Below are 22,817 nucleotides of genomic sequence, written 5' to 3'. Positions count from 1 at the left end.
TAAAACTGTGTGTGTGTGTGTGTGTGTGTGTGTGTGTGTGTGTGTGTGTGTATGTGTGTGGCAGATGAATGGTATCAGCACACTTTCACACACAAGAGGACAAGAGCATGATAGGTTTGGCTGGGGGGGAAAAGACACGGAAGGAAAACAAATGCAGCAACCATGTCCCTTTACTGCTCTACAACTAGAGACAGGTGGTTGCTATGGTTACAGTGTAAACCAGTTATAGATTTCCTCTTGACAGGCTGCATATTTATGAAGTCGAACGCAAGGATGTGCAAACATTTCTGATATGAAAAAAGAGTTTCTTAGAGCCCATTCCCAATTCCCTCTGCCTGCGGCTGAAACAGGTCGGTATCTAATAAGTATGTTCTCCGTGAATGGAGTAATCACTTGCTATTCCAGTGTGCGCTTTCAAACAATCTAATTTTGTTAGCCATAAATAGACACATTGAACGCGTATCCTATAAGCCCTAAAAATACGTTTTTCTACATTATCTCACTCAAATCAAGGCCTTTACATGTGCGAGCGCTTTAAAGCAAAACAACTTCTGTAAAGGTACCAGGCGAGCAATGGTAGTTTATGCAAATGCAGACGGAAAATTGCTCACAAATTGTCCTTCTTGTGTGAACTAAAAAGTAGATGTCCTCCTATTCACTGTCTCTCGCAGCCTGATGTTTCAGTCAAGAATAAGCACTGTGTGATGGTAGCCTAATATTAACGTCAGTCTCTGTGTGAGAAGAATAAAGCTGAGAGACTAACTGTGAGCAAAGCTGTTGTGGTGAAGACAACACAAATAATGCTACTCTTCTCTGTAAACAGGAGACTGATAGATAAATGCTGGGGAAGGTGAGCGTGACATTTTGCTCTAACATATCTGTGCGTGTGTGTGTTTCTTGAAGCTCTGATGCTGCAGCCTGGAGATGCTCTTCTCTATAAACTGAGGGCTGATGTTCGGAGTCATCTGGGATGGATGGAGCAGTCCCTGGATGACTAGAGGACCGCAGTGGAGCTTCGGGTCTCGAGATTCTGCTCAGGGTCAGAGAATGAACAAAATGAGATTTTTGCTTCTTAGTTGATAAAAATTAGCTAATGCAACACAGTTGTTGAACATTTTGTTGCATGAAATCAGTTTAAATTTGTTAAAAACAAACATGAAAAAATATTAAATGTGTGAAAAATCAAGATCCAGACCAACAATTTAATTTGATTATGTTTTTCCATCATCCAGCCTCTGTATTAAATTAAAACATAGTTAGTTTTTATTCTTTATTTCTTATTGTACACCAGAAAAATATCGTTAGTAAATGTTAAATAATGTAGTATTATTTTAATATTTTTGTATTAAATGAATTGAATGCTAAATTAATTTGTAGCTAAATTGAAATACAGTAAGAAAACATCATCTTTTTGTTGCAAAGGCTTCGTTGCATTTAAAATATTCCTCAAGTTAATTAATATATGACATTTTATTTTGAGTGAATAAGCCAGGCATAACTTATTAAAACATGGTTTGTTGTTGGTAAGATGTTTCTGAAAAAAGTTTCTTTTGCTCACCAAGGCTGCATTCATTTGATAAAAAGTACAGTAAAAACAGTAATATTGTGAAATATTACTGTTCAAAATAATAATTTTCTATTTGAATATTTTAAAATGTAATTTATTCCTGTAATGCAAAGCTGAATTTCCAGCATCATTACTACAGTCTTCAGTATCACATGATCCTTCAGAAATAATTCAAATATGTTGATTTGCAGCTCAAGAAATATTTCTTATTATTATCAATGTTTTTTTGTGGAAATTGTGATAGTTTTAGGATTCTTTGATGAATAGAAAGCTTAACAAAAAAAAATGCATTTATTTGAAATAAACTCTTTTGTAACATTATAAATGTTTTGGGTCACTTTTTGGTCAATATAATGTGTCCTTAAAAAAAATCCTACTGACCTTAAACTTTCAAATGGACAGCATAGACTGCATAAGAGCTGCTTTGCTTTTTCTTTTCTGTCAGCCAAGGAGGTCTAAAATACCTGCAGTTTCTCATTCATCTAAATAGCATTTGGATGGTCGGCTGATTCATGCAGCTCAGAAGCACACAACCTGGATGCTGCCATCTTCACTTCATGGACAGGCAGCTTTTGTTCACTGTTGAAGCATCTACTATACTATAATGATTTTTTTATTTTTTTTGCAATTGCAATTTACATTTTCGAATGATCATCAATGGAGAGAGATGTTTTTTATCCCACACGAGTTTGAGTGGAATCTGTACATTTAACATTTATACAGTGGGTATAGAAAAGAATCACCCCCTTTAAAATAATCACATTTTGTTGCTTTGCAGCCTGAAATGAAGATGGACACAGTTTTTGTTTTATCCAGCTGTATTTACTCAGTGCAACTTATAACATCCAAGTGAAAAATATAACACCAACATGTCAGAAAAAAAAACAGAATCACTGATATGGAAAAAGGATCACCCCCTCCTAAAAATGACTTAATTGTAAACTCAATCAGGCCTATACAGTCACTCAGTTTGGCCTTGAGGCCTTCAAATGCACCCAGCTCACATATGAGGCAAACTAACTTTCACAAACAAGCAAAGTAACTTCTTCAATTGTTTTCTGTAGGGTAAATAAAATATTTCATCACCCTCTGGCAGAACGTTGTCTATGGGAAGAAGGTTTACCTTCCAACATGACAATTACCCAAAGCACACAGCAAAACTGACCACACAGTGGTTGAAGGAGAAAAAAAGGTGAATGTCCTTGCATGGCCTAGTCAGAGCCCAGACTTAAACCCCATTTAAAATCTGAGGAATGACTTGAAGACAGCAGTCCACAAACGCTCGCCATCAAATTTAACTGAACTTGAACAGTTCTGCAAAGAAGAGTGGGCAAATATTGCAAAGTCTAGATGTGCAACGTTAGTAGAGACAGAGACATATCCCAACAGACTAAAGACTGTAATGAAAGCAAAAGGTGGTTCAACAAAATACTGACACAAGGGGGTGATCCTTTTTCCAACTCAGTGATTCTGCTTTTTTATTTTTTTTCCTGACATGTTGGTGTTATATTTTTCACTTGGATGTTATAAGTTGCACTGAGTAAATACAGCTGGCTAAAACAAAAAATGTGTCCATTTTCATTTCAGGCTACAAAGCAACAAATTGTGATTATTGTAAAGGGGGTGATTATTTTCTATACCCACTGTATATCAGAATAGCAGTGTAATATTTAGGGCTCTATTTTAACGATCTAAGTGCATGGTCTAAAGTGCAGGGTGAAGGTGCACTCAGGGCATGTCCGAATCCACTTTTGCTAGTTTAACGACGGGAAAACGGTCGGCGCGCCTGGGGCGCATGGTCTAAACAGGTTGTCCCTATTCTCTCAATGAGTAATGGGTGTTTTTTGGGTGTAATGTGCAATAAACCAATCAGAGTCTCATCTCCCATCACCTTTAAAAGCCAGTTGCATCCCTGTGTGTGTAATAAGCAAAGTGTACGCGTGTTGTGCACCCGCCTATAGGCCCATATTACTAACGCGCTCTGTAAATTACAAAGAAAAAATATTGCGCCAGACTTTAGACCAGGTTTGAGTTGGTCTATGGCGCAGTCTATTTTCAGTTCCTCAAAATAGCAACGCGCCAGCAATGCGCCTGAACACACCTCTTTTTTAGACTAGCACGCTCCATGGGTGCACAAATGGGCGCAAATGCATTTGCTATGTAAACAACGCGGCGCAGGACGGGAAAATGAGAACAGCATCAGGCTGAAACTAGCAAAAACATTTGTGCCGCATTGCGCCGGGTGTATGATAGGGCCCTTAGGGTTTAGATCAGACTCTAACCAGAATGCTATATTTATTCATTAAAGATCATTATTTTTATAAATAATAAAATAAAGATAATTGTTTTTATACATTTATAAAAATATAAATAATTTTATATTTTTTAATAATATAAAAATGTTTGGTTGTGAAACAATAAATGTACTGACTAAAATTAAAACAAATGTCTTACTAATTAATGTATTTTAATAAGCAGCCTAACAGCCAGAGCCAGACAGCTGTATCTACCTGATGGCTGAAATCATATTTGCCCTGAAGAAGTCAGATCACTTCATATGACACCAGGCAAAGACACTGCTCTTAACTAGATGGAAAGAGAGAAACACCTGCTGAATGATCTGGCTCTTCTCCAGTTCACCATCTGTGAGAAAAAATGAGGTATCACTCAAATTCTGACAAAAGAGTTTCAGGTTTTTGCTATTCTTATATCCTGTTTTCAAGGTGTGAGCATTTTGAGATGGAGTGTCTTGGCTTGGGACTGAAGAGGGTAAAATTATTTCAGGTGGGAAATGGTAATTTAGGTCTGACATGTCTTACCAGCTGTCTTGTTAAACGAATAGAATATTGTGGGCATGTTACAACATACTGAAATTGTTCAAACTTTAATTAGAAAAATGCCCCCTAGTCTGAGACTTGATTTATCTTTCAAACACTTTCAAGCGACATCCACCAAAAACTCAGCACCTGTAGTCTCCTCTACATAATGTGCTATAGATTTTCTTACACATTAAATGGATGACAAATTGTTTTTGTTGTAACTTTGGATAAAAGCACCTGCTAAATTAATAAATGTAAATGTTTTATCCAGAGCTTTTGATCAACTGAACTAGATGCAACATGCTCCATACACATGTGTTTACTATTATCTATCTATCTATCTATCTATCTATCTATCTATCTATCTATCTATCTATCTATCTATCTATCTATCTATCTATCTGTCTGTCTGTCTGTCTGTCTGTCTGTCTGTCTGTCTGTCCATCTGTCCGTCCGTCCGTCCATTTACTTATTTATTTATTTATTTGGTACTCTGTTCTGCAAAACCTTATAAGTGAAGTGATTGAGAGTTTAACCTAAATATTTTGGATTTTCATTTTCTAAAATTGTATTCATATTAAGTGAATTATATTGTTAAATAGTGAAAATTAAGCTAACCAAAGTTATACAATGTTTGATTTTGTTGTTGTTGTTGTTTTGCATAAAAAGGTTCATCTACACACATTCAGAGATGCATCTAAATGTAGTATGGATCAGAAACCTGGTATTTTTAACTAAACTATATAGCCCCTCAAACAGCATTTGTTTTAACTGAAGTTGGATTATTTTCTTTAGCTTTGCATTCATCACTAGGTGGTGCCAGAAATAAGCACAGATAAGCTTCCTCTTCACACTCACTGGTGCTTTGTTGTTATTATAAGGCATTGTGCATTGTAGGAAAACTATATAAAGACTATGGCAACAGTCACAAAAGATGCCAACTGAATGACTCCAGATTCAAAATACTGAGCTTTTCATTTGTTCAGTGGACCTTTTGTAAAACCCCTTTCTTTGTCTAGGATGAACAACATATTTTATTCAATTTTAGAGGGAAAGGGCATGAAGAAAAGCTATGAATTTTAAACTCAACTGTGTGTGGAAACTAAGCCTACCTGTTTAGCATGTACTCTAGTCTGAGTGACTGCATGCAACTCATTGCAATAGCATAGGTTTGGTTTCTAATGAATATGATCATATACTATGTGAATTAAACAGTTATTTCTAGGGTGCTCTAAACAGCCCTGTGACAATGTTGAGGATGTTGATGTCATTAGAAGATGGTGGTGTCTAAAATTCAAAGCAAAAAGAGCAACAACAAAAAAAAAAGGAGCAAAAGTTACTAATATGTTACAAATATAGCTTTCTAATAAAAAAAAATCAAGCTATCTGAGTGTTGTTTTAAGTTAACTTAGACAACAAGAAAGACGAAACATTGTATGTATTGCTTTATTTGATATCGAAATTTTTTTATGTGTTTTGACATTGAAATGAAGGTCTAGATGCCGTCAAGAAACTATTTTTGTTTCTCAGACACGCTCACAAAACCATTAGGAGCCGATGGCGTGATGTTGCACGTGTGACGTATGTGAATGTGATGCATGTGGATGTGGAGTAACTGTCCATGGTGCTGAAACCGCCGCAGCGTCGGGATGCGCCTTCCGGAGTCTCGCAGCACCAATGCGCGCATCTTCTAATTTATAAACTCTTCAAATCCATAGAAAGGCTCAAAACTGTGTCGGAATGCTGCCCAACGACACCATCAAGTACCTGGAGGATGGTTTATATCTGTTAAACTTCTCCAGCAACGAGACGCATAACGGGGATTTTCACGGCAGCAGCGCGATCTTCATCTCCTTCATCTATTCCGTAGTCTGTCTGGTGGGACTCTGTGGGAACTCGATGGTGATTTATGTGATCTTCAGGTATGCCAAGATGAAAACTGCGACGAACATCTACATCTTGAACTTGGCGATCGCGGATGAGTTACTCATGTTGAGTGTGCCTTTCTTAGTCACCTCTTCTTTACTTCATCACTGGCCCTTTGGTTCTTTCCTGTGTCGATTGGTTTTAAGTGTTGATGCCATTAACATGTTCACCAGCATCTATTGTCTGACTGTGTTGAGTATCGATCGCTACATCTCCGTGGTGCATCCCATCAAAGCAGCCCGGTACCGAAGACCCACCATCGCCAAAATGGTCAACTTAGGAGTCTGGATGTTCTCCATCCTCGTCATCCTACCCATCATCATCTTCTCCACCACTGCACCCAACTCTGACGGATCGGTGGCTTGCAACATGCAGATGCCTGAGCCCGAGCGTCGGTGGATGGCTATATTTGTGATCTACGCCTTTCTGATGGGCTTTCTCTTCCCTGTCATTGCCATATGCATGTGCTACATCCTCATCATAGTGAAGATGCGGGTGGTCGCGTTGAAAGCTGGCTGGCAGCAGCGCAAAAAGTCCGAGAGGAAGATCACGCTGATGGTGATGATGGTGGTGACGGTGTTTGTGATCTGCTGGATGCCTTTTCACATCGTGCAGCTGGTTAGCGTGTTCGTCCAGCAGCACAATGCCACCCTCAGTCAGCTGGCTGTGATTTTGGGATATGCCAACAGCTGTGCCAACCCCATCCTGTACGGATTCTTGTCAGATAACTTCAGACGCTCCTTCCAGAGGATTTTATGCCTCCGGTGGTGGGATAACGCCACGGAGGAACCCATAGATTACTATGCCACGGCTCTGAAGAGTCGAGGATACAGTGTGGATGACTTTCAACCGGACAATCTGGAGTCGGGCAGCACGTACAGGAATGGCACCTGCACATCTAGAACTACAACGCTGTAGGACTCGGTATTACAGCATAAAGACTTGTTTTGTTATCTGTTGTCATTGCAGTATGTGTTTTTTTGTTGAGATGTATTGGTAAGACTTCATAATAACTTTCGTTAATGCCATTATTAGATTATATAATGCTTAATCTAAAGTTAATGTGCAATTTTGCCTATATGAATGTGCATGAACTTTTTATGCTTATATAATGCTTTGAATGGCTTATTAATGAAAGTTGTTATAAAGTGTGTCGATATGGGTAAAATGTGTGACGTTGGTTCAGATAAAAAAAGAAATATCCACAGCCAAATGGTTGTTTATTTTGAAATGGAATAATGGGAAACCATTCACTCTCAGTGCATTATGTGGTAAAACTAGATTTGTATTTTACGAAGCAAGCTTGCAGTGCTTGCAAAGCTGGATCAAATAGTGTTACAGTTTTCGGTTTTTATGTTTTGGTTCTGTGTACAGAAATGAAATCAGAACCACCTTGCCTTGTCAAAACAGTCATCTAAATTAAGTATGCAAATATATGCAAGAAAGAAGACCAATCGCAGTGCAGTATGCAAATGTTACATCACAGCAGTAGTCATAAGTTTTGAGTAGATTCTGTCAATGTTAGTCAGTGAATTTTTTTTTATGTTACATTTCTTTAAAAAAAATGCAAAAACAAAGCAAATGTTTGAGTCTGCACTTTTTTTATATGGCACAGGTTGAATTTCAATTATATTTCAAGTGAAAATATTGTAATAATTATAAAAGACGGTTCTGAAGCCTAAATGTTAGGTGTTTGATTGTAAACCTAATCCTAATAGTGAAGGTGAGATATCAAATCTGACCTGAAGCCTGTGAGAAACGTTTCCATTGACTGCTGTACTTCTGTTTATGCTGCTGCAGGGAATATGTCTAATACAAAGCTGATTTATGGCTATCCTTAGTGTAATTTATTTCACCCGCAATGTGTTTATTTATTCATTCATGATTATAATTTATGTATTATGTACTTTTTAATTGTGAAATATTATCAAAAAGAAAAAAAAACTCACGGACTATGACATGATCCCATTTTAGACAAAAGGTGAAATGTATACTTAAGTCGTACTCTATTTTCTTTATTAAAGGTGCACTTTTTAAAAAATAGATATATTACTATATGTTAATAAATTATATATTTGAAATGATTTAAAAATACATCTGCGTGATACTGCAATCACACTGATAATTATTAGTATTAGTTCAAGTCTACTGCCATATCGGCCAGAATCATATAAACAAAAATGACTGAGCGCGCCTTTAAAACAGCTGTAAGTGATTTCAGCACCTCAAGCGGCACCAAACGGAACTGCACAATAATAACCTGACTAAACTCACACCAGCCACGCGTCAGTGGTCAGATTCTTCTTTTTGCTGTTTACAAGCAGTTCCAGAAACAAGTATAATCTCCCAGGACACCTATTTCAGCGATATCTGTCAGGTAATACAAACATTTACGTGTGGTACTCAAAGAAACGACCACGGCGTACAGCAGCTTAAACACCCGTCTTTATTTATTCTTTATTTATTCTTATTCTTCAGTTAAAAAGACAAGTTTAAAACTTGTGAAACATAGCATAAATATATCATTAGAAAACACATCCAATGGCAGTATTAACATAATATCTTCAACAGTTCTTACATCGCCACCTAGGTGCATTTAAATATCAGCTATGAAAGAGTAAACAAAAGCAAAATCGAATTACCGTCGATGTGACCTAGATAGGATTTCCAAATCCACATCGGCATAAAGACCCTGATTTCAACTGTGAGACGGAATGGCAAATGAAATTCAAAGGCAGTAATTACACAGCACTCTTGTGACTCCAGAACTCACACCCAAATGTTCTGAGAGAGGAATATCTTGCAAAACGCACCCTCTGTAGTCTGCATGTGTCACATTGAATTATCTTACATTTGCTCAGTCTCTCCCACTTAGGTTTCCTCTTTTTCATTCACCTTCTCCATGGAGCTGGATCCATTCAGAGCCACAGCCTCCACCTTCCTCCGGGCCAGTTTTATGGATCTCCTGCTCAGGCAGCCTTTCACGATGGCTGCCACAATCACCAGCAGCACTATGAAAATCAACAGAGCTATAATCACATGTACTACGATATTTGAAATGTCTCCAGCGCTCTCCTCAATGCGTATGACTGTCTCATTCATTCTGACTTCATCATCAGGCAGAGACGTAGGCTGAGTTAGCCCAGATTTGCCCCTGTTTATGTTTGAATATTCATTGTTTTTCAGATTGGTGGTGGGCGGCTTTGATGGTCCATTACAAATGCCATCGTTACTGTACGAACATAGACATTTGTAGGAGCCTTCTGTGTTCAGGCATTTGTGCTTACATGGATTCGATTCTTCACATTCGTTTACATCCACACAGTTTCCGGACGCATCCTTCCTGTAGCCTTTTCTGCACTCTAGGCAGAGTTGAGATATATTCATGTTTTCGTTGCCGACCAGAGTCCAAACTAGATCTTTGGAGCATGTCAGATTGAACCTGGCACCAGAACGGCAAACAATCTGACGTGTATACGGATCATTTATTGGCTCAATCATGTCATGTGTGTTGAGTATTTCTGGTCGAGGACATGCCACCTTGATGTTTCGTTTGCAAATGAAAGGATGTTCCTGTTTGCAGGCAGCATCCACAAACCCATTGCTTTTTGTGCCAGAGTCACTGTATTCCACTGAAAGCAGCCCACAGCGAAGATTTGCGCAAGTACCTGAAGGTTCGGTTTTCCAGGTTTTAACGTCAGATTGAGTGCTGCTGCCCACCGTCCAGTAGAATCCTTTAAGAGGCAAATGCTGTTCAACACAGATGCCTTTATCCTTCTTCAGTCCAATCCAAAATGACGTGGCGGTTTTGCTATTCACATCCCAGATTGTTTTCAGAATCTTCACCATTTCCTTCTCATTTGGAATGTTGGTCAGGAAACTTCCAGGTTTGCAATAATTCTGAGCATGTTCGAATGAGCGTTGGTTCAAATGAACAGTGTAAGACGATTCAGGCAAACAACGTGCCATGTTGAGGAGACTCACAAGATATAATCCCGTCCAGAGCTCCATGTCGGCACGCTGACTGGAACTAAATGAAACTGTCTGCTTTCTTAGCTGCCCCTGTGAGGTCCTCCCAAGACAACAAGCACAGGAAGTCTGTTCAGCCTTGATACAGCCGTTCACTTCCTCTTGGGTGGTGGTGCTGCCGAAGCAAAACAATCACAACTATGATCAAAATCAGTTGCTGGTGAAACTAATGCTCGCATAATACGCAAACTCCTACAGCAGATTGATAGATGAGCTCAAACTGATGGGAAAAACCTATGTTCCTTGGCACAGGATCCGTTAAATCCAATCGTGGATCCACACCCATTGCCTCCTTGAAGGTTTTAGGTTTCAATACCTTGGGAACATCATAACTGCCTAGCCTAGCATCCCCTCATAAAGATATGTGTAACATTGAACAAGGACTTTTTCCCATGTATTTTACTTGTTCATTGTGTCTGTAACAGGATTCTTTGACAAAACAAACTGGGGGAAAAAAATTCCCAGTAGCACCGCTCATTGCATTTGGGAGTGCATTTTACAGTAGTTCTATACCTCTGTTTACATGTCACACTCAACACTGTCAGATTTGAATGCGTGTTGATTGACATCAGTGTGTGTTTTCAAGGGCTCACATGGGACTAATGCAGTGTTGAATGCCCCATGACTAACAGTATTATTCTGTCCTTCTGACAGGCTGCTTCATGAGGGACCAGCAGATGCTTCCTGGAGGAAATGTCAATGAATGTCAGGAAGTGAGGTTGCGGGAACATTTGATTTTATGTTCTACAGTCTGGAGGGTCAGGGGGTGGGGAATGAGGACAGGAAATGGAATTATGGGTAATAGGAAAAGGAGTTACCAGTATGCCAAGAAAGATCAAAGAACAAGAAGTTGAAGTGAAGGTGATACAGGTGTTTTGGGAGAAGTTTGCCGTTTTGTGAGCCAACCGTTTACAATCAACCCAGCCTTTAAAGGAGAGGTATGCTCTTTCTTTTCTAAGTGAACATTTTTACTAGTCATTCCACCCACCAACCTCCCATAAAAACACCCTAGCAACGCCCTAACAACATAGCAATGTCCTTAAATCCACTAAGGACACGTCAGCAACATTTTAGATTGACTTTTTAAATCCTTTCAATTTCATTTCAGCTTTTATCATTTAAAAAATAAATAATAATAAAATTAAACAGACACACAAGCACACATATACATGTAAAATTAATAAATAATATAAATGTAAAAAATCAATATCGAAGAAATCAAATCGAATAATAACAATAAATAAAATTGTATATATGAATATAATAAATATACTCTTACTTTCTATATGTTCTAATTTGTAATTATAATTAAATATTGTAATAAAATTATACAATATATATTTCAAGTAGTATATTTCATATATATACATTTTATATTACTTGCTAATTTGTTATTAGAATGAATTAATTACTCAAATAAAATATAAAAAAATAAATACAAAATTATAATTAAATAAAAAAGTAAATATAATAACTAAAATAATATATATATACACACGCACACACACGCACGTACACACCTTTTTAAATCTTAGTCTCAGTTTAACACTGTTCTCAGAAAATTTGTTACACAATACAACACTGTTGTTTAGTAGGTGGTACGTGTGTATTTATAAAAAATGTCACATGCTCTAGTACTGAATTCCTCCTACGGCACATCTTGAAGGAAGACAGCTAGTGAGTCATGATTTAATTAGAAGTAGGTTTGAAAGATACAGCCCATGGCAGTATTTAATACCAAGAAATGTTAAACTGTCAACTTAAAAAAAAAATTAGCTTGAACTTCATCAGCTCCAGACAGCTTCCATCATAACAACCCAGCTGACATCAACAGCTTACAATTTCATTGCTTCTTAGTGCTGGTCTAGATGGTGGATCAGCACTGGCATGCTGTGCAACAGCTGGTCAGGCTAGTCAACCTGCTGTTTAAGTAGACCAGCACCAAAAACACAACATGCTGGTCTTTTGAGCAGGAAACAGACTCCTACATCACCTAATACAAGCACCTGGCTGGATTGAATTGCCAGGTGTGTAGTTTCACCTTCATCTCACCAGGAACACACATGTAAGCGAGCACATGAATTATGCTGTAATATTTGGAAAAATGTCAGTGTGAGACATGTTGTAGGATGGAAAAATCGCTGGTTTAGACATTGCACATTTTAAACACAACCTGTCTACTATGTGTACAATGTCAGACCAAAACTACAAAAGTCTCCATTTATTCTCATTGCTGTCTAGGAGAAGCAGTTGAGATATTAAAGTAAGCTTTTTGTCATTTTTCTCTTCTACAGATCTCTGTGTCCTGTTGTGGAACATAAATTCTGGTTTGGGAATGACAGGTTTTTTTCCCCATTCTAAGTAGAAAACTTTTTCTTTCTTTCTTTCTTTCTTTCTTTCTTTCTTTCTTTCTTTCTTTCTTTCTTTCTTTCTTTCTTTCTTTCTTTCTTTCTTTCTTTCTTTCTTTCTTTCTTTCTTTCTTTCTTTCTTTCTTTCTTTCTTTCATTGAAATGTTTTTTTAATTTAATATTTATTTATTTATCCAAACATGCAGTTTTATTAATTTGGTAATTTAATACATTCTTTCATTTAACCCCATCTTACTTTTTATATGTTCATATTTAAAAATAAATCAAAATATAGCATAATGAATTACTCTTGATTTGAAAGGCTAAAAACATTTATTTATTTATTTATATTACAGTGTGTTTGTTTGTTTATTTAATTATTAAAACATGCTTTTAATTAAAGCTTTATTCTACCTCATCTATCATTACTTTTTATATGCTCATATTTGGTCATTTTTATAGCCTGTAAATCAAAATACAGAATGAGATTGTAGCTTCATTAACATAATTCTGAATTGCTCTTGATTTCAAAGGCTCTTTAAGAGTCATCATGTTTATTGGCTCAGTATCAGCTCTGTGTGAAAATTAGATCAGTGTTCTCACAGAAAATCTGTTACACAATACAGAACAGTAGTAGGAGGAAAAAGAGCCAGTTTAGTCACTGCACATTTACACAAGCTGTCTACTAGCATGTGTGCGATACCAGGCCAAGACTTCAGAGTAAAGCCAGAAACTCTTTACTTGCAATACTTGCAATACTTTCAAGCAAGTACGACCAACGCATTGCAAAGCCACCCTGTTGCACTCTACATATTTAAAGTATGTTTTTAGGGTGGTAACAAACCTCTGGCTGCAAAAGAAGACAGTCTGTGTTAATGTTAGTTTTATATATAGTGCCCTGTATGGCAGGACTAAAAAAAGTGGTGCATTATTAATTCTGACACATTTCCAAATGTACTTGCATAGAGTACAATTCAAATCTTACACATCACGGCCTGCGTGCACCAAAATGTGAGGCACTAATGTGAGACTTTAAATCTAGCAATTCACTTTCATTTAAGCAATTAAACAATCGCAGCACTCCTAATGGACTGACTAATAACTTTGTTTTAAAATTCATTTAACCACTTTGATTTTGAATGTCAAAAGCTTTTACAGGTAGCTTTATAAGTTAGACGGGGCATCTGAGGAAGCCAGTACAGCGCAGCACTAATCACTGGGCAATTTAGAGCTGTCACTCAAACATGTTTCTTTCACGATTCAAAAACAGCCATTTAAAATTCACAAAATGGCTTAAAGTAACTACATTAAACATCCCCACAGGATTAATATTCCCACTGGATAAACACAGTCTTTCACATGGACCCATAAAACAAGTAGGCAGATGCAGACCAAGATAAAGATGTGCCTTGCTTTCTTCTAAAGCTGGAAATCAAAAGCGAGCCATCTAACGTTGTGTATCACGATACACCTTAATCCTTCTCTGGTGGAACACTTGATAGATGTTGATGAGTCAAAGCAAATTCCTGTGTTCTCATTATACATCCACTGAAAGCCTCTCCCAGGTTTGGTGTTTGATCAGTTGAGCGGCCTTGCATTTGACTGTTTTCTACTTAGACTGGAGAAAAACCTGACATTCCCAAGTCTGAATTAATGTTCTGAGCTCCACAACGAGATACAGGCATCTGTAGGTAAGAAAAATCACAAATGAGATGCTTCTCTGAGATTACATCAAATAAAAAGTAGAAAATAAAAGTCTATAATCTCATGTGTCTTCTCGAGAGATTCATAACGTCTCAAACTGTTCTCAGGTTTGAAGGAACTCCAAAAATTCCCCAATCTAAGTAGAAAACGTTCTATTCTGTTCTATTCTATGCTTTCAAATCTTATTTATTATTATTATTTATTTATTTTTACATTAAAGTTTGTTTTATTTATTTTACACCATCTATCTTTTATATTAATATGTTCATGTTCGGTCATATTTCATTTCCTTATTTATTATTTATTTTTCTATTCAATTGTTTATTTATTTATTCAACATTCAGATTTATGTATTCATTTATTTTTATGTAATATAAATTTAATATTGAATTTTTTATTACTTTTTATTTCATCCCATTTTATTATTTTGTTTTTTTTGTATATTTTGTTCTATAAGCCTGTCAATCAAAATATAGCATGAGATTGTTGCTTCATATTCGTTTTCAGTGGTTAATCTCAAAGCAGTAATACACTTGAATTACTAAAACACTTCAGTAACACACTAGATTGAGGAACACATATTCAATATCAAATGAGTTTTCCCTCAATAAACTCCTAATTTGCTGCTTATTGACAGTAAGGTAGCTGTTGTAGTATTTATGTTTAGGTGTTGGATGTTTAACTCTAGGGGAGTTGGGAAATGAGCCTATTTTCAAAAATAGTGGAGTGTTACTTTAAGGGATCTAGAATATGGTCATTCAGAAGGCATTAATATGTGCTTTATAAGCACTAATAAACAGCCAATATGCTAGTAATATGCATGCTAATAAAAAACGAATGAATAGTTTTCTAAACGTTCTTACTGGCTTTGTGAAGAGTCCATCTTGAACTCTTAAGTTGAAGCATTAGTCTGTTTTATTTTTCACATCCATCAACATTTGATTTGAATATCAGAAGTAAACAGGCACTGATATTTCATTTCAGTGCAGAATAGCTAATAACCACTCATTTATTCTTTATTATGTTTGAAATGACCCTGTAATTGGCTCCTCGGGAGCTTGCAGAAGTCGCAGCGTCCAGTCGCGCGTCTGAGAAGACTTGAATGAGTCTCGGTCTGTCTGAGTTAATTAATACAATATCCAAGCTAATAGGAGAACACACTGTCAGTTCATACTCTCATAACACATTAATAAAATATGGTGACATTTACTGACCCCACCACAAGAGAGGCAAGCGTAGAGTAAACAGACACATAGTCACCAGAGCTTGTGGAATAGTTTGTATTGCGTGTAATTAGAGCAAACACACTCCAGCCGTGCTGTGGTAGGACTCAGTGAGTAGTAACCGTGACTAGAGATGACGGTCTCATTTGTCGTTATAAAGGTTTGTGTTGAGCTTATAGGAGTTTCTTGGCTCCTGAGGAGCATCCTTATTCTCACAATCAGTGTTTGGGATTGCCGACCACATTGTCAGGTACATAAAACATCACACACAAGTGGACTGAATACTCTCTGTATGGACAGGTAACTAAAGTTATTCCCAATTTCTAACTTGTGATTGCCTTCACTAATATTTCTGACAGATAACTATAGTAAACATCTACACTTTGTATTGCATCTTTAAAGTAGGCCTAATGGTTCACCCAAGAAATGAAAATGTTGTCATCATTTTCTCACCATCATGTCGTTCCAAAGCTGTATGATATTTTTACTTTCCTTTCATTTCCTTCCTTTCTTCCTTCCTTTTATTTATTTATTGTTGGAAGAACGTTAGCTCATTGAGACATTTTGAAAAATTGTTTTGTATTTTTCAGGAGAAGGAAAATCATACAGCTTTGAATTGACTTAAGGCATTTTATTTTTCATAAATGATGGCATCTTCATGTTCATTTTTAGGTGAAGCATCATTTTATGGATTTAAAGATTTTATTTTTTTCAATCTCAGTGTTTAAAACCTCTGAGGTCTCTCTCTTCTTCTTTTTCCATGAAGCAAGAGATGTTGAAAACCCTGACTGACAGCAACACATTGACACTAGTTTCAGTGATTGACAGCAAAGACCATGCTTCTGTGATTCCCGTCAATTACACTGACAACCAGTTGCCAACTGGGGTTCAGTTCATCAGCACGTAACCAAAATCACTCTCAAAATTCAACTGTGACCCTGAATTTTGTCACCTCGATTATAGACTTTGGTTGTCAAGCCTTTTTTATAAGCAGAGTGCATATGAACAGACTGGTCGCCGTGCTTTTGCCAAGTAAGACATGTTCCTGGATCAACATTTTTGTTGAACATAACTGTCCAAAAATATAGACTTAACACAATCCCTACCCTAAACCTAACCCTACCCATAATTTATTCCTAAAAACAGTGTGAAATGATAGCTGATTACCAAGGAAGTAGAAGCACCTAACCCTGATTGTTAGGTAAGCCTAAAACAGATATTTCCTGAAAAGTTATCCCTCAATTTCCTGTAAACTTATCCCTCAGTTCTGATTGGTTGATTTGAATGTTGTTCCAGGATCAACAAGGATGTTGATCCAGGAACATGTTGTACTTGGTGAAATCACAGTCACCGAACAGACTCCAAAACGATTGACAAACCTATTCTAGAAGTAGCACCTTATGGCCTGTTCACACCAGGGATGATAATTATAACTGGTAAAAAAAAACTTTTTTTTTTTTTTAAATCGTTCTAAATTTCTAAAAATTGCAGAGTCCACACCACAACTATAATGATTGTAGCACAGAGAAACTAATGCCTTGTCCAAATACACACACTTGTGGTCTTTGCACTTGACCAATTGACTACTTATATGACGTATTTCCTTTATTTGGCCCAAGTGTTCAAGTGAGCATGAAGACCACAATGTGTGTAGAACCTTTCATTACCTGATGGGACACACTTATAGGGCCCTATCATACACCCGGTGCAATGCGGCGCCAGGCGCGACGCAAGTGTTTTTTGCTAGTTTCAGCATTTGCTATTTAAACAACGAGACGCAGGACGTGAAAATGACAACTGCGTCGGGCTGAAACTAGCAAAAATACTTCTGCTGCGCCTTGCGCCGGGTGTATGATAGGGCCCTTAGTGTGTTAAGGGCACTGCACTTTGGTGTTTTTAAGACCTGGGACAGTCTTGCACACTTACTTCCTGTCGCTTGCAAGTGCTCTCAAAACTGTTTTTTGGAGTTTTTGTCTACTGAATGTTTTTTCGGTAAGAATTTCGTTAGCAGAACATTCGGTATGTTGTTGAACAGTACAATCCATTAACGCACTCAATTTCCTTCCTGTCAAAAATTAAATATGGTGGTAACCTGACTAAGGTGTGAATGGGCCTTTAACCAGTAATCTGCAATCAATTGCAGTGAATTGCAGTGTGTTTAAGTGTGTAATTCAAAGAGAAAAGGAAAAATGAAAGTGGATGGTTCAAGCAGAGATAATTTAACTTTGTTTCCTAATGCAGACAGATCAACAGCTGGCCTGCTCTAAATGGATTGTAGGATATTTGATACAATATCTGGGGATAATTCATGAGCCAGTTAAAACACTGTTCCCTGACATCTTTCCCACAGAGGTTTGTGGCTTCAATTTGTTGTTTTCTCTCTGAAGTCTGTGTCTTCTCTCAGTAAGTGGTGATTTGTTTCTGCGCCAGAATGTGTTTTGACGATCGCGTACGGCACTTTGTTCCACAACTGTGAGGCTCACGTTCAGGTCGTGCTGATTGTTTTCATATTTGAGAGAAGCAGGAAATTTCCTGACCCCGACCAGGGTGTAGATTGTTCTGCTTATCCAAAGAAACCGTTTCTCCTCTTTGCAAATTGCAACTGTAATTGCAGCGGAAAAGATAACAAATCTGAGTTTCTACAAATCCTGACGTTTGCATGTTAGAGGGCCACAGGAAAAGTGATTAAGCCCATGGGGATTTCCACTTAATGCAACGGGAACTCCACTGCCATGTTGCTGACTTCTAACCGAAAAGAGCAAGACGGCAAAAGATGTCAGTTTCGAAACGCTGCTATTTATAGCATCTCAACTCCATTAGGATTAAGACTGGATTTTTAATTAAAGTTCAGTGCCTTGCTACTTCCCTCTGAGTCAGTGTTTGCTAGGTGAACAGAAGGCTAGAAGAGATGATGGAGTAGCGCTATAAACCATTATCAGAGCACAGAATCTTGATATTTACTTTGATTAACATCCTCGTTCAAAATCCCATCACGTTGCAATTTATTGCCCCAGAATATCTCCTGGTTTCATTGGAGGATGTAGGTCAAAGCAGAAATGAATTTCAAAAACTGCAATAATAAAAGTATTGAGATGTTTATTTCTCTCATTGCCTTTTGAAAGATGATTACTAATTTTACTTTGAGAGCGTTTTTACATGCACTGGAAAAATGGCCTGTAAGAAACTGCTAGTAAATTTCACAAATAATTACAAAGAAACGCAATTATCATTGCGTTTAATGTGAAATTAATCCTTATTTTATTTACTTATTTACTAATTTTTACAGTGTACAGTTCAATGCCAATTCACACATTCCCCAAATTAAAGATATGCATTTTATTGGGAAAAAAATAATGCATTTTAAACAATATCATTTTTTTTAGGAATAATCAAAGCACTGAATAGTTTAACTCTGCAAGGAAACCTTGAAAACATATTTTCAATACTAATGTCTTCTGTAAAATTTCAATATTATAGTCTAAAACCTCTAAATCTTTGTGTTTAACTTGCCAGTCATTGTTACCGGTTGGAAAGGTTTCTAGGGAAAAAAATGTATTCAGACTCATGAAAGGATGAGGATGTTTTAAATAACGTGTAAATGGCAGGTTAAAAGTGACTGATGGAAACATTTCATTATAAAGTTTGCTTTGATCTGTCGGTTTTTGTGCACCCTTGGGCATGAAACATTTGTGTTCAGTCAGCAGATGACACGTCAAACAAAAGAACAGAAGAGGAAAATGGTAATAATAAAAAGTATTAAGAGAATGGGATCTTCAAAAAGGAAAAATTGTAATGATTAAAGAGCACAAAAAAAAACGGATTGCCAAATATTTCTTTATTTATACAAATGGCAGTTCTTGTGAACTTTGTTGCATATGTTTGTATGCTTTTATGAGTTCATGTTCCTAGTGCATCTATGTGACAACTTGCCCCATTTAGTTTGGCAAAATGTCCTGCTATTGGGGCATGCTGTCACTAAAGATCACCATGTTTTAAATGGACTTTATTTTTTCCCCCAGGGCAGTAATGGTGGAAATGTGGGAATGTTCAATAGGCTTTTTTTTTCTAGTCAAGGCCAAAGTAACCTACCTGTATATATTGGTACACTGTAATGATGACAAAGTTTGGAAAGGAAACATTAACTTTTTTTTTTTACTTACACTACCTTTGACTCTTCTTATGGGGTTTGAGAGCAAGGAGAGATGCTGCAAAAGAAATGCATCATAATGACATTTAAATGATATTTGGTCAAAGGCAATCCATTAAAGCAAATGGGAAAAAGAGATGAGTAAATATGCATGTTTAAATTTTGTGCTATTGAATAACTGTCATCCTTGGAAATGAATTATAAGAGGTGCAGTTTTTAGTCAATGAGCAAATGTTTTTGTTCCTCTGTGAAACACTGTCAGATGACTCTATGTGTGCAACTGCTGGAAAAGCAAAGTTCACTGAGAGGAATATTCCTTTGTGTTGTACAGATGTTTCATTGAACACGGGCTTTTAAAGTAATGACTTCCCGTAATCGTTTTATGTATATTTTATATTAAATAATAAAATAAGATAAATAATATATATCATAAAAAAATCATATATATATATATATATATATATATGTATATACATACACACACACGCACACACAACATTTGCTCATATACAGTATAAACCTTTGTCCTGCATAATTAAGAATAGTTGCATATGTAATTGAACTGCTGGTGTGAGACTCCCAAGTTGATAACGACAGAATAATCCAGTGTCTCTACAGCCTCAATAGCTTCCCATCTGCGTTCATTTTACCTCTCGCAGGCAGTTTATACAAACACACAAAAACTAATTTACAAAGGAATGAAGTAAATTAATGCTTTAAGCAATTGCAATTTCAAATGAATTAACCACTGACCAATAGGAAGCACCAGTGGCAATATTGTTGTGGCAGGCATATTAGATTAATTTAGTGCTTTTGTGTGTGAGAGGAATAGCTGGAGGCGAAAGGGGATGTTGTTACCAGTCTGAAGATAATGAGAAATAAACAGTTTTGGCATATTTGTGTAAAATGTCAAAATATAATCAGAAATCTGTGGCATCTCTGCTCAATTAAACACTGCAGATCACTGACTTAATCTGAATTTAATCATAAATGTAGCTAAAATTAATTGAGGACTATGCTTAAAAAATAAAAATAAAAAATCAACTTAAATCAAGATTCATTTATATTATTCAAACACAGCATCTAATCAAACGATCGCTAATGCTTACAAAAAGCTGCATATATTTGATCAAATATACAGTAAAACATTAATATTGTCAAATATTATTACAATTAAACAAAAAAAACTAAAAAATAAAAAATGTAATTTTTCATAACTTTTGACCATTTGTGAATACATAAAACATAAATATGCAGATTGGAATTTTTTTCTGTATACTGCACATTTAAAAAAAAAAAATGTTCAGAAATGCATTTATCATGAATGTACTATAGCAGTCATATCGTCAAATACATGCAACATAATGCAACAAATAACTGCACACATACAGTACAGTATTATGCTATTGTTACTGGCCACACTAATAGCTTCCATGAACACATAGATGTAGTTCCCTAAGTAAGAGCACTCGCACCCTTTAAACACACAATAAGCATCTGGCATTGTTCATTCTCTCTCTCTCTCTCTCTCTCTCTCTCTCTCTCTCTCAGTATTGATCAGTCCTTTTCTCCAAGCGATGCTAATTGATTTTCTTGCCTTTTAAGTCTGCTTAATGGCAACCTCCATTCACAGAGCTCCATCTCAGGGTAAATCAGGGCCGTTCCTCATGCTGAAGCATCTATTCTTATGGAAGTTTGGGTGAGTAGAAATGGACCACTCTTTTATTAAAACATTGCTTTTTGATTAATCACATATAGATTTTCTTGAAGCAATGCAATGATGTCATATACCTTAAATGCTGGTTCTTTTCAGCAGCAAAATATATCAGAACACAGCTGGAGCAAAATATTAGTTTTTCAAATCCCAGAGAAAAAAAGTTGCCCCTTATTACCATTATTTAAATTTTGGCTTTCAATCAGCTTTATTTTAAGTCATATTTTATGTTGTGTTTCAGGTGTTTCTCCAAAATTCTTTGGGAACAATATTCTTGCACAATATACAAGCAGAAATAATAAATTAAAGATAAAAGATTAAATAAAAAAAAATAATTTTTTTATTAAAAATGTTCTCAGATTTTTTAGGTACCAGCTGTATACAGTATTCATTTGGGCTTTGAAAGATGTGATAAGAAATGCTCATATTAAGACCTAGACTTCTTTTTGGTGACTTTGGAAACTTAGCAAATATGAGCATGTTTATTAAGATATTAAAAAGTCTCTTTTGTGTTTTTGTTGTTGTTGTGGTTTAATCCTACTGACCATTCCATTCAGCTCTTCTGTTCCTTGAGTGCTCCAGCTTTAATGTCATGTTGATAAGACTTATCTCTAAAGTGCTTCTGTCAGTGGTTGTTGCTCCAGTCACATTCTGGATGCTATTTTCCTTTGCAATTATTAAATTAAAGCAGATATGACTGGTGTTGTGGTGTGGTTGAACAGTTCACATCACTTTGGCTGGAGGCACTAAATATGTACTAAACAACTTCAGAAGAAGACATTTGCCAATGTAGAAGAGCTTGATGTGAGCCTCGACTTAACGTCAGTAAAATGTAGGGATGCACCGATACCGATACTGGTATCGGTATCGGGCCCGATACTGAGCTCCTGTACTTGTACTCGTTAAAATGCCCCGATACCAAACGCAGCATGTGATAAGTGCCATATTCAGACAAAGAAACACTGACAACAGAACAACAGACAGCAGAATGGAGTTAAGGATGTTTACTACTAAGTATATGTATGCAATGAATATATACCTGGGATTTGATATACCTTTTATGAAAAAATGGCGGCCGGTGCGGTAGTACGTGCTAGAGGTGCTGTGTGTTCTCGAACGAAATCTGAGATTTTTATCTAGAAAACAGATGATGGGAAAGTGATAGTGGAGGATGAGTTTTTGAACTTTATTGTCGTTAAAATGAGAACACTGTCTAATGATGAAATTGTCTTGTTAGCCTCAAACAATTTTTCATCTGAGTGGATTAAGGAATCCAAGCGACTGTTGTTTGAAATGTGCAAGACTACAATACGATGCATCAAGCATAAAGGCCCTCAGAA

The 22,817-nt window shown here is 36.5% G+C and overlaps 2 protein-coding genes and 1 pseudogene across 2 annotated transcripts; 2 read left to right on the top strand and 1 right to left on the bottom strand.

The window, feature by feature from the left end:
• Nucleotides 1-1,076, top strand: part of LOC107689319 (uncharacterized) — a 35,476-nt pseudogene extending 34,400 nt beyond the window's left edge.
• Nucleotides 1,077-5,972: 4,896 nt separating this feature from the next.
• On the top strand, nucleotides 5,973-7,835 carry LOC107689327 (somatostatin receptor type 1-like). The gene has a single exon (XM_016487276.1). It carries the CDS (start codon nucleotides 6,127-6,129, stop codon nucleotides 7,228-7,230), a length of 1,104 nt encoding a protein of 367 aa, XP_016342762.1. The 5' UTR covers nucleotides 5,973-6,126; the 3' UTR covers nucleotides 7,231-7,835.
• Nucleotides 7,836-8,755: 920 nt separating this feature from the next.
• LOC107689326 (uncharacterized) lies at nucleotides 8,756-10,337 on the bottom strand. Its single transcript, XM_016487275.1, has one exon. The coding sequence runs from the start codon at nucleotides 10,321-10,323 to the stop codon at nucleotides 9,184-9,186; it is 1,140 nt and encodes a 379-aa protein (XP_016342761.1). The 5' UTR covers nucleotides 10,324-10,337; the 3' UTR covers nucleotides 8,756-9,183.
• Nucleotides 10,338-22,817: the final 12,480 nt, after the last annotated feature.

The sequence above is a fragment of the Sinocyclocheilus anshuiensis genome, unplaced genomic scaffold, assembly GCF_001515605.1.
Source record: "Sinocyclocheilus anshuiensis isolate Anshui unplaced genomic scaffold, SAMN03320099.WGS_v1.1 scaffold1006, whole genome shotgun sequence".
NCBI classification, from domain to species: domain Eukaryota; kingdom Metazoa; phylum Chordata; class Actinopteri; order Cypriniformes; family Cyprinidae; genus Sinocyclocheilus; species Sinocyclocheilus anshuiensis.
This window is presented reverse-complemented; position numbering and strand designations above follow the sequence as displayed.